We start from the raw sequence: 15,948 nt of genomic DNA, 5'->3' as shown, positions 1-15,948 counted from the left end.
CTACCAGGAAGCCAAATCTTGTGGAGTACTGCCCATCTCTCTTGCAGTTCTGTGTTTCTGCTTTTCTGAGCTCTCTGGGGAAGGCAGTTCCATGAGGAGTTTAAGTGATCCTAATGTTAAACACTGTGTAGCCCAATAGTGCCTGTGCAATGACCTGAATGTTTCAAGTGAGGCTTTGCTGGGTTGCAGCTGGGGTTGGGTAGCTGTGAGCATTTAGCTTTCAGTACAACTGCATAGTTCAGATTTTCCCTGAAAAAAAAACCAAACCAACAACAGTGCTGCATTGCTGTTGACAGAAATATTACTTCGAAAATATTAGAAACTAAAGGAGATGGCTTGAACATTAAACAGTGGTGTTTCAAAGAGGAGGCTGATGACATGAGGCAGACTTCATTTTTCACAGAATCACAGAACGTTAGGGATTGGAAGGGACCTCAAAAGATCATCTAGTCCAATCCCCCTTTTTTTCAGAAAGATTTATAATTAAAAAAAGGTTAGTTAAATTGAGGAAAAACTGATCCAGAGATTCTTGTGTATCAAGTGACACCTGGGTAAAAACAACAGGGCTCAGAGCCTCAACAAAGCCTTTTCATTTCTACTTCATCCCTTCAGGTAACAAATTTGATTTTAATTTTGTGTTTTTAAAAAAGAGAGATTGTGTAGCAGCTAGCTAGCTGGAGAAGGCTAGGGAAGTGAAGTCTTTAATTCCCAGATCTGTTTATTAATATAATTTAACCAAAGATATAGTTGCCAGAGTTAGAACGCAGTGCAAATTACCTAAAGCCCTGGGAGACTTCTGTGTGTCCAGAAGGCGAAATCTCAGCTGTCCTAAGAGCTGTGTCCAAGAGCAAGGACCTGCAGGGAGCAATTAGATTGCTCACAGCATCTTACTCACACCTCTAGCCAGTAGAAACTTTGCCAGAGGGCACAGGTATAAACACTAGAGTGGGCTTTGGTTGTTGGGTTTTTTCCAGTTAAACTGCTGAGGGCTCATTTCTGAGCAGTATCTCTGTGCATGTTCATTTTTCCAGGAAAGAGAAGAGGGGGGCAAGAATAGGGGGAGGTTAAAGGGAGGGAAATATGTCACCTTTTATCAGACCCTGCAAATGGCTGGGCAGTTTTGATTCCCAGTGAAGTAAATGAGAGTCACTGCTATATTGGGGATGGATCTTTAAGCACCATTTTTGTAGTGCCTGATAGGCATACATGAGAAGACAATTGCTACCTGTATCATATGCTGCCGAAAGCACTTACTCCCTCATCTCTCTTAGATTTCCTCTAACTGGTAACTAGCTATGATTTGTTTTAATTTTAAAAAAGCATTTTAAAATCTCCAAATTTGAATCCATCATCTTTTATCTTATGGCTTTTCTCTCAGTTGTAGAGCAGGCAGCTTCCCCCTCTGTATGGGCAGTCTAGGGGCTTGTTTGGTTTGAGGTCTTTGCGAGATGTGGGTTTTTTTCATTTATTTAAGGGAAGCAAACAGGTTCCTGATGTGCCTGTATAGAAATAAAATGTAAAAGCAAAGAGAGACACTGAGATGGGGAAACTGTCCTATTATCCAATGTGTCACATTCACATGTCAAAAACTGCTGTGGCTGAGGGGGCTGAGTGATGGTTACAGGGATGAGCCCGATGGGCTCTTTATAAACAGGCCAATTCCAAGGGAGGGACAGTGTGTGGGTTTTGCTAAGATCCCTTTTGTTTCAGATGAGTGAGCCGAGTGTCTCGTTTATAATTAACATGCTGTGTTCTGTTAATTCCTCTTTTCCCTTCTCATGTTCCCTTTTTGAAGTATAATGCTCCGGCTTCACCTGCGGAATACATCCACCGGATCGGGAGGACGGCTCGCATTGGCTGTCACGGGAACAGCCTGCTTGTGCTGGCGCCTTCGGAAGCAGAATATGTCAGCTTGCTGGCTTCTCACAAGATTAAGTGAGTCAGAAACGCGAACAAAAGTTTCAGCTCATCCTTGCTAATTAACCTTCCGTGGCACTTTCAGCGGGACTGTGTCTCGTGCAGGTTTTAATAAGAATTTATTAATTCTTGTGATCCAGGACCGGCCCCAGACTAGCTAAAGGAGAAAAGGGAAGTGTGTGAAAATCATCAGCCTGACAGATTGTACGTGAGTGTGTGTGCTGAGGGGCAGAGAGGAGTTGATAGTCGGAGATCCTTTGCACTCCGTTGTTATCTCTCTGGCCCTGGGTTCAAATTGTGGCTACGTGGAGATCACAAGTCAAATGAGGCTGTCAAATGCTAACTGGCCATCTGCCTGCATAGCACCATATTGTCAGAGATTGTGCTTTCTCTTCAGGAGAGATCCGGCAGAGAAATAGCTAGGGAGCTGTGGGTCATATCTGGCAGGTAATTGGCCAATATGTGTTGTGTAAGTGGCTTGTGACAGGAATAGTAGAGGCTTTTGCAAGTGGTGAGTGCCCAGTATGGTCCTGGAAGGCAATGAGGGGGGCGGATTTTGCAGACCAAAAGTGGGGTGTGCTTCTGCTAGCTGAGAAAGCTTCTGTTACACCAGCTCTAGCTAGGACTTGGGAGTAGATGGTGAGGAGAGCAAAGCCAGGCTGGGTAAGGAGCAGCCCAGTGTGCAGGCAGTTACCTGATGGCCGAAGCATGATGAGATTTTAGTTCAGCTGTGCTTGCGCAGTGGTCCTTTTGTGGAGAAAAAACACAATTCGCTGCTCAGTGAGTCAGGAGCGCTATCAGGTCTCAAGCTTCCTCAGCAGTCAGCTGGATATACGTGACTCCCCGTGCTCCTTGCACTGCTGTTGCTCGGCTTTTCAGAGCAGCAGCTGAGTCTAGTCCCCTTCGTGTTGTCTTGGTGTTGATGGAGCCCTGTAAACTCATGCACAAATTAGTTCTCTTTTATTTCTTGTGTTTATGGCGGGTGGAGCTGCTTGGAGTCGAATTTGGTTTTGCATCCTTGAAACAAACAAATGCTGGCAGTAAATACAGGCTTATTCTAGGCTGTGAGCCATTTAGTGGTCTAACAAAGAGCCATCCATCATCCCAGGTAACTATCTATTAAGCAGACACCAGCAAGACATGGAGGGCTAAGCTGACAGGGTTTTTTTCATGTAACAAACAGCACTGACATTTAAAGGTGAAATCCCACATAATTGTGAATTTTTAACTCCAAGAGGAAAATTCTAATTTTCTATTTTACAATATTTTGGAAGCGTTAGAGGAAGGAGAGGGAAATTTCCCTCCCTATTTAATTTGAAATGTAATGCTTTTATCCGATTTTGTTGGTTTTTAACAAGTTTAAGGAGCAGTGTCACTCACCCTGGTAATTATATCTGCTAAGGAGACCTGTTGTTGAGCCACCCCCTGCTCTTCAGGAATCTGTAGAAGACTGTGCTGAATGAGCAGAGGGAGGTTTATGTGAATATTTATTTCCCCTCCACTTCTCAAATCAGTATAGCCAAACAACTTTGGGGATTGTCTTTTCTTGTTTGTTTGTTTCATGTTCTTCATAAAATGCGCTGCCTTGCAGATAAGGGGCTTGCCAAAAAAGGAGTGTATTTTGCCTTCCCTGACCCCTGTCTTCAGATGGAAGAGGGTGAGTGTCTAATTGGCATGGCTGGGCGATTTGGCCTGTTCGCAGTCATGTGTCCTCTGCTCTTCCTGCATCGTAGCGCATGGTGTGAGAAGGGGCAACGGGACAGAAAAGAGCTGATGAATTGCAGAGGAGATGCAGGAAGGCAGCTTGAAGCTAAAGGCAGCAAGTGCCATCAGCACAAATTGCCGTTACCCTTCATAAACAGAGCATTATGGTGATAATCCTGACAATTTAATTCAGTGCGAGGGCGAAAGACAGCATGTGTTGGACTGTCACCGGTCCTCTTAAGCACTGATAATTTTTGCTGCTTTCTCCTAAGTCTTTGTAGCTTTTGACTTGGACTGCACAAGTTACTGGAGTTCGCAATTTTTTAGTCTTTGCTTAATTTTTCAATCTCTTGGTTTTTGTTGGGGATGAATGTGCATTGTGAATTTTTTTTTTTTAATTTGTTTTTTTTTTCTTTTCTAAATGAAATTCCCGCTGGGTTTATTGAAATGTAAATACTTCATAAAATATGTATTTGTAAGAAGACAAAGCATGAGACAGGTCCCCACAGCCTTCAGCTGGTGTAAATGAGCAGTGCCATGCTGATTTGCAGTAGATGAGGATCTGACCTGGAGTTTTTTCGTAAGCCCCTCCACCCACCCCAGCATGCATGGGAGTAAGTCCAGAAATGTCGAGAGTCGGAAGTAATGAGAGCAGACGTGGCTTTGTTCCTGGATGAAAATCCACTTCGGAATTAGGGATGACTGCTTTTGAAATTGGAAATCGCTCGCAATTAATTTTCACCGGTACCTGAAGCCTCTCCTTGGCTTCCACTGTGGAAAAGCAGCATTAGCCTTTGCCAAAACGATCTCACTTTGGCTCTGCTGAGATCAGTAATTCCCGTCGGGGCTCAAGAAAGCTGCATTCCTCTCTCTGCAACTTTCTTTTCGGTCGTTGTGTGGCTCGAAGTTGCTGTTCCTCTACCCAACCGTAAATTCATATGTGCACACACGTGCACGCTCATGTTTCCTGTGCTTTTCCTCTTTCTTTTTTCAACGGTTAGACTCCAAAATGTTCTGTCTCTGCTCTAAGCATAACGAACAGCTTTTCCTTCAAAGGGAGGAGGCAAGAAGCAGAAGAAAGTCAGCGAGGTTCACTTTTTTTTTCCTTATGTCTCTTTTAGTTCCTTCAGCTGCAATCTAGCAGCGCCTGCCTCGACAGCTATCAGATAATTTCTTTATCTCCTAACGGTGGCCTAACTAATTTATAAAGGAAAACGCATCACCGTGAAGGCACGAGTCATTTCTCTCCCTTCTCTCCGGTTGTGCTTCCCCCCCCTCGCACGGTGCTCCCCGCTGTGAACCGAGTTCAGGGATCTGTTAGGCTGCGAGCTGGCAGCGCGCCATGTGAGCGGAGCATCGGCGAGGGGGTGACATCTCCGACAAATCAATGTCAAAGGTTTGACGTTTTCATTCATAGTGGTGTCAAAGCAACCTTGAGGGGGGTGGGATGGGGAGGTAGACTTTTCTCTTGCTTAAGTGGTTGCCATTTATGTTTTAATTTACGGTTATACTTTTCAAAAACAAACAGAGAAACCCTCAGTTGTCTTTTTATGCTCCATTTCCCTTTTCCCCCCCGTCACTCCCCCGCCTTTCTCTCCTTGCATCCTCTGCAGAGGAATCTGCTATGTCGGGAGTCCCAGCTGCACAGCAATGGGGCTTGTCTCCCATATAGGATATCTCATGGCCACACTGGCCTGTACTTTCCAGGCTGGATGCTTATTTCCTTGGACCATCTCTTTTCTTTTCCTTATGTTGTGATGGTGGGCCAGCCAAGGCTGAAAATCAGATTGCAAAAGTAAAGGTATTTGTTGCTTTAACTGGGAAGGACTGGGGAACAGGTGAGGACCACGTATCATGTTGCACAGTATGGCAAGGATTCATCCACTCCTCCTAACCTGGTGTTTGGAGACCTTTGAGTGAAGAGAAGGGGGATATACTTCTTGTTATCGTTTATTTTTATGCCTTACAAACTGAAGAAAATAGCAATGCTTCCTTTCAGAAGCCACATCTTTCTGACCATCTGAGATTCAGGAGCTTGAGAACTGTTGAGCCCCCAAGATTTCTCTCTTCCTTAGGCTGGTGCAACCCCAAATGAATTCATTGGCTTTTGTGCAGTATTTATTATTTATGTTGGTATTAAAAGGAAAAGAATCTCTTTCCTAGAGATGACCTTTGCCCACTGCTGAAAATTCGGGCCCATAAACTTCAGCTTTTATCGTTTGAGTAATTCCCTTGGAAATGAGACCCAGTTTGGATGCAGCTGTGATATTAATGGTCTGGAGCTGCACAGCTGTTCCTGTATTGACTCCTGGTGCGCGTGTGCCCCACAAGACAGCGTTAAAGAGCATGAAGAATTCTTGGTCTCATGTAGATGTGCCTCTAAGTAGGACCACTCGCTTTAAAATGAAGCAGGTTTGTAACCGTTTGCAGTATCTAGGCCACAACAGTACCCAGCAGTGTCTTGCAAGCAGGACTGGAGAATAAATCATCTGGTTGAATCTCCAGGAGGAATGCGAGTCGACAGAATGAAAGTAAATGCCCAGTGTGAAGCCTGGCTGGGACAGCTGACTGAGCCTCCTGTATTTAAAAAAATGCTCTGAGGTCCCTAATGGGCTGTGCTTTGGTTTTACACCTCAAATGAGAGGGAAGGTGAGGTCTCAGCGTGGGACAGGAAATCAAACCGTGTATTTGGTGTCAGAGGTGGGTTTTGAAGCTGTGACTGAACTGGAGGGTGAGTGTGTCCATCAGGAAGTGTGTCTCTGAGCTTTGACTCAAGCAACATAGCAAGAAGTTAGAATGATACAGGATCTTGTGGGAAGGCGATGATGTGACCAGAGGGAAGGAAGCCGTAGGAGAGTTGGTTTGATAGGAAAAGTTCCTTGGGATCCTGTTACCATCTGAGTCTGAGTGACTGTGAGAGGAAGGAGCTGTCTCTTTACACATAACCAGGTGTTCCCAGTTGTGTTGGTGCTTCTCAGTGCAAGGAAAAAAAAATTATGAAACTAACAGAAATCTATTTAAAGGCCTAAAGCTTTTATTTAATCAGTGACTCTGGTTGAGAACCAAGGAGACTTTCAATGAACCAAAAGTCCACCTGCAGTTATTTTGGTGCTCTGATGTGGTGGTGACTTGTAATGGTGACAATATTGTGGATAAGAGACTGTTCTGTTCCAGTGAAAGCACCGGTTCAGCTGGGGTTGGGATTTTACAGTAGTTACACTTTTAGGATTGCTGAGTGAGTATGTGGGGTAAGACCTGATGTATTTCAGGAATACATTCTGAAGTTGAATGTGTAAATCTCTTACCTACCCGTGGCTGGTTACACGCTGTATTTAAAAAGTAGGAGAAATGGTAACTTCTTGTCTCTGTTGCTTCAGTGTTTCAGAGGTAAAGATGGAGAAGGTTTTATCCAGCCTGATGAAAGATGATCGCTTCAAGTTGCACAGAGCTGGAAGCAAGGTGAGTTATTCTGCTGATTCGGGATAGTTTCAATTTTCATTTACCAGTTAAACATTGTAAGTGTTCCTCCCTTAGCTTCCATCTTTACAATACAAGGGTTGCTATACCCATGACATCAGGCAGTGCCAATAATTATGGAACTGCCTTATGTCACAGTTGTTCAATCTTTAAAGTGTTGTCCTCAAAATGTAGTTGCTTCTAAATCTTCAGCAATTTTGTTGTAACAGTAAGTTTCTGGCTGCAAAAGCTTTGAGTGTTTTTCCTCCACGATGTTTCTGTTCTCCTTGGCTTTTCTGCACAAAAATACTGTTGGAGAACACTAATTATGCAAAACTTCTCTGAAGAAATGAGGGAAATGTATGTGGTGATGTGTCACGTAGAGGTTTTTTATTATCTGTGTTTATTTGGAGCCTAAAACAAAGCTCACTGGGTTGACAGGCATCTTCTCATTGTCTCCAGCAAGCTTTGGGTCTGCCTTCAAGTTGCTAATTCACAGAATTTGGTCATTTGCAATTGATGTCTCGGGCGTTTCTGCATTCTGGCAAATTAAATCCTCTAAGAACCCTCATTGTGAATGGAAGTCAATGACGCAGCATGCTCGTTGGTTTGGTTTTTTCCCTCTTGTTGCTGTTTTGCCTGTCCGTTCTTTCTGTTATGCCATGTATGAGCCTTCTCGTTTCCTGCAGATGACTGTGAGGAACTGTGGCGTTCTTGGTAAACGTGCATTTGAAAGATGTTCAGTTTTCCTCTGTGCTCTGTGTTTCCCAGAAAGCCAGATCTGTGGCTTGTCTGAGCTGCAGCTCTATTTAAAGCTCTTTCCCACCACTGCACAGTTTTTCACTGAAATGGGCCTGTAATGCTTGTATTTTAAATGTCTGGAACATGCCTAGGATGTGACCTCTTAACTCGTTCAACAAATACGTAAAAGTGTAGTTGTGCTTTGTTAGTGCAGCAATTATTTTAAATAGTTCTTCTGTGTATAAATACTTTCCTTTTCTCCTGAGTGTGCTTGTAGCTGGGTAACTTTGGGTTTCCTTTGGAGAGGTTTTGCAACAACTACGTTTGTGCATAAATTGCACTTTAAATTTGCTGATTATTATACAGAATATTATCTGCTCTGGGCTTGAGGACAGGTGTTATTTCATGGAAAGTGGGCAGAAAAAGAGAACGTGTTTTTTTCTAGGAAATTATGATTTGGCTTTTGAAAAGTGGCAGGAGAAAATGCCTGCTGAATGTTATTGAATGTCAGAGCGCAGCACTTGGCGGAGGTTCAAAATCCTTGATTCATTTTGAAAATTCTCACCTAAGCATCTCAGTGCCTTTATATCCTTGGTTTTGGGCTAGCAATAAAAAGCTAACAAGCATTTTTTGCTACCAGGACTGACCAAATTGGGCTTTTTACCATGCTTTCAGATTGCAAAATATTCTACACATCTAGGCACAGAATATTCTAAATACTCTTCTTTTGTCTTTCTACCTTTCCTTCAAAAAGATAAAAACCCAAACTCGATTTGAAAGTAGCTGTTACTGTGTTTTTCACTCAGCAGTGCTGCCTGGGCATGCCCTGCCATGCCAGATGCTGTAAGTGTACGGAAGGAGCTGGTTCCTTTCACTTACAGGCAAAGGCAGGATTGGATTTGTCTCTTCCTTCTGCCATCAAAGCGAATGGGATTTTGCCATTGACTTCACTGGAGCTGTAATTTATCTGCTCTGGCTGTAGGATGGCCTGAATCTGCTGCAGGGACTTGTAAATACAGAATTAACCTGTTTGGATAGGCTTGTATAGGTTTTCAGAATCTGAAGGGATTGAGACTGAGAAATAGAGTTTCTCTTTATGGCAAAAAGAACTATATCATTTAAAGGTAATGAAATTACAGTAGTTCTGTCAATATCAAATATGCGTCTGCAGGAGTTGCTTGCAAAATGTATTAAATGCAAGCAAGAATTCATTCTGTTTGATAGCTTAGTATTTGATTCCCATCAGAGGCTCTGTGAGTGGTCTGCAGTATCCTGCTTTCTCAGGAGCCACAGGGGCCTGGTTTCGAGTTTTCAGGAGGGTTAATCTCCATTAAATTCTGCAAGTTTGCTGTAAAGCTGGCACAATGAGCAGGGATTGCAGCGGGACATTGCATAGGACAGAGGGTGAGTGAGGACTTGTTATGAGGAGCGGAACCTGGCCCATTTGTGGTGTTGCCATTCGAGAGAGTGTTGGCTTTGCTCATCAGCTCTCCATGCATTGAGTCATGTATATATTATAGCTGTGCACACAGGAACCTCATTATAATGCTCTTCGGTTCTCGTTGCCTCAACTGAAGTCCATTATAAGTACCACGTTGGAACATGTATTTTTTGGGCTTCTGTGTGCAGCCAGGGAGCAAGCTGAAGTGCCTGTAAAATGTATATTTTATATTTAGGTATATAAAATATATATGTGGCTATGTCTGGGTGTGTGAATGTTCACCTGCCTACAAAGAGAATAAATTTGATCTTTCAACTTTTATGGAGGGGGGCAGGGGGACTTGGTGAGTTCTAGGGAAGGTGTGTGGAGGTTAGTAAAAAGTTGTTATTAAAACAAAATCCTTCATTTTGTTTTGAAGTATAATGGAAGCAGGAGATGTTACAGCCCGGCTTTTTTGGCGCTTTTTTCCTTCCTATGTTGGGTTTGTTTTTTTTTTTTTTTTACTGTTTCAAGAAAGAACTTTTTCTACCTCAGTCTGGTTTTATTGTGTTTCAATCCCTTCTACCTCAGTCTGGTTTTATTGTGTTTCAATCCCTTCTCCCATTAACATATTCTCTTAATGAAATCAGAGGCTTTCGGTACTTATCCCAGCCTCTCAAACCTAAAAGCTGCAGTCTTTATAATCAGCAGTTCCTTTCTTCTACAAGAAATAAGGATGTCTTTTCCTCGTGTAGTTGGTGTTCGGAGGAGTACCCCGATGTCTAGAACCGGTTAAATAACATTGCAGCCAGGCTTATTTCTCTTCTAGCTTATAGACACCTACTCGAAGCAAACACAAGGTAGAAAAAGTTCTCCTGTCCCACTGTTTCTCAACAATTTTTGTTACTTCACAGATATAACGAATTTGTCTAGATGGAGAGTAGATCAAGCAAACCTCTAGGGCAGGCTTTTATCTTTTGGGTCTTGGAAAAATGTGTAAGACCTCAAATTAATTGTCCTGTTCATCCAAACCAGGATACGAGCAGGATTAAAGCTTGCTCGTGTGAGTAAAGCTTACGGGATGGCTTCCAGTGCACTTCCAGTAGCACTGTTCTGTTTCAGCTGCTCAGCCACTCACATGGCGTGCAGGTTTTATTTTCACAGTTTGGCTCTGAGTCAGTTTTAAATTTAAGTTTATTTTTTATTATTATTGTATATTTATTTTTTCAGATGAACCTCCCTGGAAGGCAGGAATCAAACACCGATTTATTTTTTTTCATGCCCATTAGGGGGCAATTTTAAAATGAGATCTGTCTCAAGGGGCTAAAGGGGATAAAAGACAAGGTGGAGAAGGGAGGAGGGGAGAAGCTGTTTTCTGAGTACATTATGTTTTCTGCCATTTGCTTTTTTTTCCATTTATTTCTTTTGGACTGACCTCACACTTTGGAAATTATGCACCTAGTTTTTTATCCCTCATTTTTCTCTTACTTTTTTTTTTCTCTCCTTTCCCCGAGCACCAGGAAGAAGAGATGCCTCATTTTGAAACCTAAAGGGGGGAATAAGAAAAGTCCTTTGTAATATATTGCCATATTATCACTAAATCCCCTGACAGTTGTGACACAGAAGCAAGTCACCTGTCACTTAAGCTTGAGGTCTCTTTAATTTTCTCCTGGAATTCGCACCAGGCTGTCTTTAATTTGAGGCCTTTATTGGAATTCTGAAACCTTTCTGCCTCCCCAGTGCTCAGATCTATTCTGAGTGCTGTTACAGAATGTATACAATAACCAACAGAGGGATTCAGAGGGGGCTGAAGCACTGTTTATTTAACACTCTGGAGGGATTTTCGTGCTTATTCGGTCCTGGCTACCCGGCTTTCAATATCGCTTTGACAACCGTTATGCCCTTCTCATTAATTTTAAACAGTTAAAACACAGGAAAAAGAGAAAAAGTTTTCATTATTAAAGTGCTTTACTTTTTAATAACAGAGGATTCTGTCCGCCAGGGGAAAGGGCAAACCTCACTAATTTCACATTCATATTAAAAAACGCTGGGAAGGTGACACTTTGTGCTGCCAGGAGGCTTAACAAAAGAAAAGTGATGGGGGCTAGGAGGAGCGGGCGGGGGGAGAAAGTTTTATGTTTCACGTCAATGGAAACTTGTTAGTCACAACGATGAGTGTCCACTTCACGGAGGCAGCTCCACTTGTAGTTTATTAAAGCTTTACAGAGGCCCCTGGACTGGAGACTCTCTCAGTTGATTAATAGGTGCACATTAAGTCAAACTAAAAGACGTCTGTGCTGTGAGTCTCTCTGAAGTGCATTGGGAGACAGATACCTGGGACCAGAAACCTGGGAGACTCTTCATGAAGCCTTGTAATTACCCACGTTGTCTTTGCTGGAGGTGCAGGTGGACAGGCAGTCCAGGTAGCGAGTGAGCAGGATCTTCAGTCCCCATATCTGCTCTGTTGAAGAATAACCCAGTGCAGGGAATTCGGACTGCATTTGGGGTCTCTCTGTCTTTTGCTGTTGGGCTATAGAGTGGCAGATCTGGGTCAGCAAAATATTTTGGGTAGGTTGCCAGCAGCGTTTCCTGGCTTCCTGGCTCACCAAGATTCACAGTGTCAGTGATGTGGTTTCCCTGGACCAGCAGCAGTGCAGAGGTGATGCTCACAGCTGCAAGGGAAGGAGGGTTATGCAGCATTAGCATGCAAATCTGCTGGGGAGCAACAACGGGATCATTGCCTTGGCACAGCCCGAGGACAGTCACGGGAGCTGGATGTTTGTTTTCAGTCAGCCCTGGTCAGATGAGGGGTTGACCAACATCAAGTTACTGCCTTGGATCTGGCACTCTTGGACTTGGATGCTGGTTTCTGCAGCTTTTGAAAACTGTTGTCCTTCCTTGGGAGAGGTTCACATCCATGGATGCTTGGCTTTGCGCTTTGCTGTCAAATTTCCATCAAAAATTCTCGTTTTCTCATCCACATTTTCTCTCTTCGCCTGGGTATTTTAGAGAGAGACAGACAACTTCTTTCTCCTCCCAGGAACAGCTTGCTCCCAGGAATGTTGGCTTTCCATTTCCTGAACTGCATCCTGCAGCCTGATCCTCGGAAAGCTTCAGCATGTGCAAAATTGCCCTTTTGCTCTAAGGAAGTTTCTTCTGCCGTGCCTTTGGTGCAAGGGGCTTGTTGTATTCTAGAGGAACCACGGGATGGCAGTTACAGCTGGCAGTGAGAAAACGTCATGTAGGCATCAGTCGTGAGAAGCTGATTTGGTTGGCTTTATTCACAGGTACCGAATTTGGTCTGTGCTTGGGAGCTTGGGGCTGAACAGAGACCTCCTGCGCCATAAGAGCCAAGAACAGGCCAGGTGTTTTGGGGAACTGCACAGGGGAACTTGCAGCATCAGTCTAAAACTGTTAGTGTAGGGTCTGGCAGGAGTTACTCCAAATAACTCCAATGGAAATAAGTGGTGGTATCTGCCCTGATAAATCTGAAATGAAAAAAAAAAGCGAAGGAAAAAGATAGGTGATAGATGTTTGAAAACACAGAATTAAAACTGATTTGCTCTCCTCACCACACAGTGCTCACTGGCTGCTTTGACTTTAACATCTTTATTTTTTTTCCTCTAGTAATATTGAGAGGATTACCTTTGTTGGCCCCTGGGTGGTTACTGTGTGATTTTACTGTTATTAAATCTATTGTAAACTGCTTCATTATTCCTGACTCAAATTCTCTCTTTCCTCTAATCCTCCCACCGCCCTTGTAGAAATCCTGTGGCACAGACCCTCAGGAAGTCCGGGAGCGGGCCACGGTCTTGCAGACGAAATTTGAAAATTACGTTCACTCCAGCGAGGGGACCGTCCGGTGGGCAAAGAAAGGTCAGTGCGCTGCGTCTCCCTTTATTCCAGAAGGCTCATATAAGCTGCCAAGGTTTTCTTCCCGGAGAAAGCTTCAGGAAAAAGGCCTAGAAGAAACATTTTGGGAGCATTGGGCTCTGCAGAGGGTTGTGATGCGCCCAGAAGGCTTTGTGATGATATTAAATGTTAATTTCTTGCATTCCCATATTACGTGCAAATGAGGTTTAATCTTGGCTCTTGATAGGATTCGCGTTGGAGGGCTCTGACCCAATCGCATGAGCGATTGTGTGTGATGCTGGGAAGGTCATGGGTGACCCATTTAAACACACCCTGGTACAGCACCCATTCAGTGCTTTCAGTTTACACCAGCAGTGAATTTGAAGCCTGTAAGGCAGGATGTCTTGGGAGTGGCTTTTAACAGGCAAGGATCTCGGTCTGGAGGTTGTTGTGTGAGAGGGAGGGCAACTACTCAAAAAGACAGGAAGAAGGAAAACTGGGATGGACTTGATAATAATTGCAGCTAGATATGAATCTGAGATTTGCTCTCCCATCTTTGCCAAGCAGGATGCACAGCAGTTGTCACCAAGCAGTACAAGAAACTCTTCCCTTTTGCTTCTCAGTTTGGAAAAATCCAGAGGAAGGTGAATCTGGGGGAAAGATTAGAAACTTGCTGGGTATGTGGCAGGAAAACAAACTCTGAGCAATCTCCTGAGAAGAGCCGAAAAGGTGGTGCAATGTAGGCACCCCTCTCCTGTGTACTGTTCTGCTGCCCAGCAAGGCTGTTCTGGGTGCACCTGAAAGCTGAATGACTGTTGTAAAGGGAATTTGGGAAGTCAGGCCCCAGGGGTTCTTGACAGTTACTTGGAATTTGGTTATTTAATATTGAGACAAGTCCACAAAATACAAACTCTTCATGCAAGAGACTAAATCACTCTTGCTCACAGTATACAGGACTAGAGCCTTTCCCTGTTTTTTGAGTCTCCTCAATGAACATTTCCCTCTTTCTGATCTTTTTCTTTTTCACATTTGTCACTTGGAGTCAAATCCTGCTGCCTAAGCTTGCATAGAAGTCCTGTTGATTTCAGTTCTGCAGCGTTTCCACTTAGGTTTGGATAAGAGGGGTCCTGATGAGATGAATTTTAATGGTCTACATCACTTCTGTTTACCATTATATACTATAACTATTCATTATAGTACTGTAACTCCCTGCTTACCCCAAATTATTCTGCGTGCTTTTAATGATGCCTGGCCACATTGACGGGCAAAGTATTTGAAATCCTACCGCTTCACTCTTTGCTCTGCTCTCCACCGCTGTATGTCACTGTGCTGGTTCTCACCCCTGCCTCCAGACTGTTGCAATGGTGATTTTTTTCTCCTCAGTGTTTCAAAATACCTTTCTCTTACAGTGAAAGTGTTAGAGTCCTGCTACACGAGCAGCTTGCTTGAGCACCCATTTTCAGGTGTGTTGTGCTACTTGGCTGGTGTAATTACTTATATAGCTGCATTTCTAAGTCCGCAGTCGGAAAGTGTGTGACCAATACAGTCAAATCCTTGATTCTGCATGGGTGAGCTGCTTGTTGCTCCCTTGGGATTCCTTATACCCCATGCAAACTTCCAACCTGAAATGACTGTGACAGGGCGAACAGCTGAATAGCTCTGCTCACACTTAGAAAGCCTCTGTGGTTTCTCTCTGTGTCACACACACCCCACGCGCACTTGTTGCTGACCTCAGCACTGATAACTGTTTTTAGCCACAGAGAAGTAGTACAGAAAATATCAGGAAATACTGAAATGTTGTGCATCCCATTTATCCTGTGCAGGAGCACTCCACCTCTTTTTCCTACTCCACTATCTACATATGCAAATTTTCCACTGCTGAGTGGCTTCCATAAACCGGATCTTCCACCCCTCTGCGCCAAGCATCATGAATAATTAACATGGCAGCTGGCTTTTGCTTTCATGGCAGACAATCAATTGGAAACTGTGCCAGAGATGCATTTGTTTCTCTCTCTTTTTCTCTTTTTCCCCATTTTCTGACCTAGTCAATGTTAATAAGCAGTGTTTTGACTGCAGCCCACTTTCAAAAGGCGAGTGGCTCCCTGCCCGCTCACCCCGTCTGCTTCTTGGTCCTGTGTTTTCCAAACACAAATCAAATGGTTCAGCGAAGGTGCTGCCCTTCAGACTTGATTGACTGATCAGTGGTGCGATGGGTGGAGGAGGGCTACGGCTGGGCCCTGCTACCTGAAGGATGAATCTTGTGAAGTGTGGAGCCCTTTTCGGGAAATGGAGGAAGGGTCCAAAGGGTCACATAGTGACAGATACTCAATTGTGGAGCTGTGGGGACAGGTAGAGCTCAGGAGACTGATCCTTCATGCCACTGGGGTTACAGAAAGTGTAAGGAAGCAGACTTTGGTTTTTCCTCCGTTTCCCCATTTTGCAATCAATAGTTGAACATTTTACCTCATCCTTTCTGTCCTCAGCACCCATGTGTCGAGGGGGACAGCAGAGTTACAGGAGCCCACTGCTGGGGCACGATACTTGAATCCATGGTGGTTTTGGTGCATTCTTTCTTCCTGCTCCCACATGCTCTGTATGTTGGCAGAACGCCTCCACTGGTTTATCCAGCTGTGCAGCTGAGGCTGCGCTCTGGGACCAGCACTGGGAACTGGCTGCCAGCTGAGAGCATGGTGAGCAGGTTATGTCTCCTGTCTCACTTTCGTGTCTCATTACCCTCTTGTTTCGACCTGCTGGTATGGCAGGGCTGTCGGTTCAGCTTTGGGTTGGCGTCTTGCAGCTCTCTCTGGTTTTGCATGCTCTGACTCAGGACTGGATCTGGCCGCTGTCTGTCTGGAATT

General features: G+C 44.1%; 1 protein-coding gene across 1 annotated transcript in view; it reads left to right on the top strand.

The window, feature by feature from the left end:
* Positions 1–15,948, top strand: part of DDX31 (DEAD (Asp-Glu-Ala-Asp) box polypeptide 31) — a gene marked incomplete at its 5' end in the record, with an annotated part of 45,039 nt that overhangs the window by 17,567 nt on the left and 11,524 nt on the right. The window contains 3 exons of the mRNA XM_010186429.1: positions 1,796–1,935; positions 6,999–7,080; positions 13,003–13,114. Of these exons, the coding sequence (XP_010184731.1) occupies positions 1,796–1,935; positions 6,999–7,080; positions 13,003–13,114 (334 nt within the window). The remainder of the gene's footprint in view (positions 1–1,795; positions 1,936–6,998; positions 7,081–13,002; positions 13,115–15,948) is intronic.

This window comes from Mesitornis unicolor, unplaced genomic scaffold, assembly GCF_000695765.1.
Source record: "Mesitornis unicolor isolate BGI_N332 unplaced genomic scaffold, ASM69576v1 scaffold27500, whole genome shotgun sequence".
NCBI classification, from domain to species: domain Eukaryota; kingdom Metazoa; phylum Chordata; class Aves; order Mesitornithiformes; family Mesitornithidae; genus Mesitornis; species Mesitornis unicolor.
The sequence above is the reverse complement of the archived record's forward strand: the minus strand, read 5'-3'. Positions and strand labels throughout refer to the sequence as shown.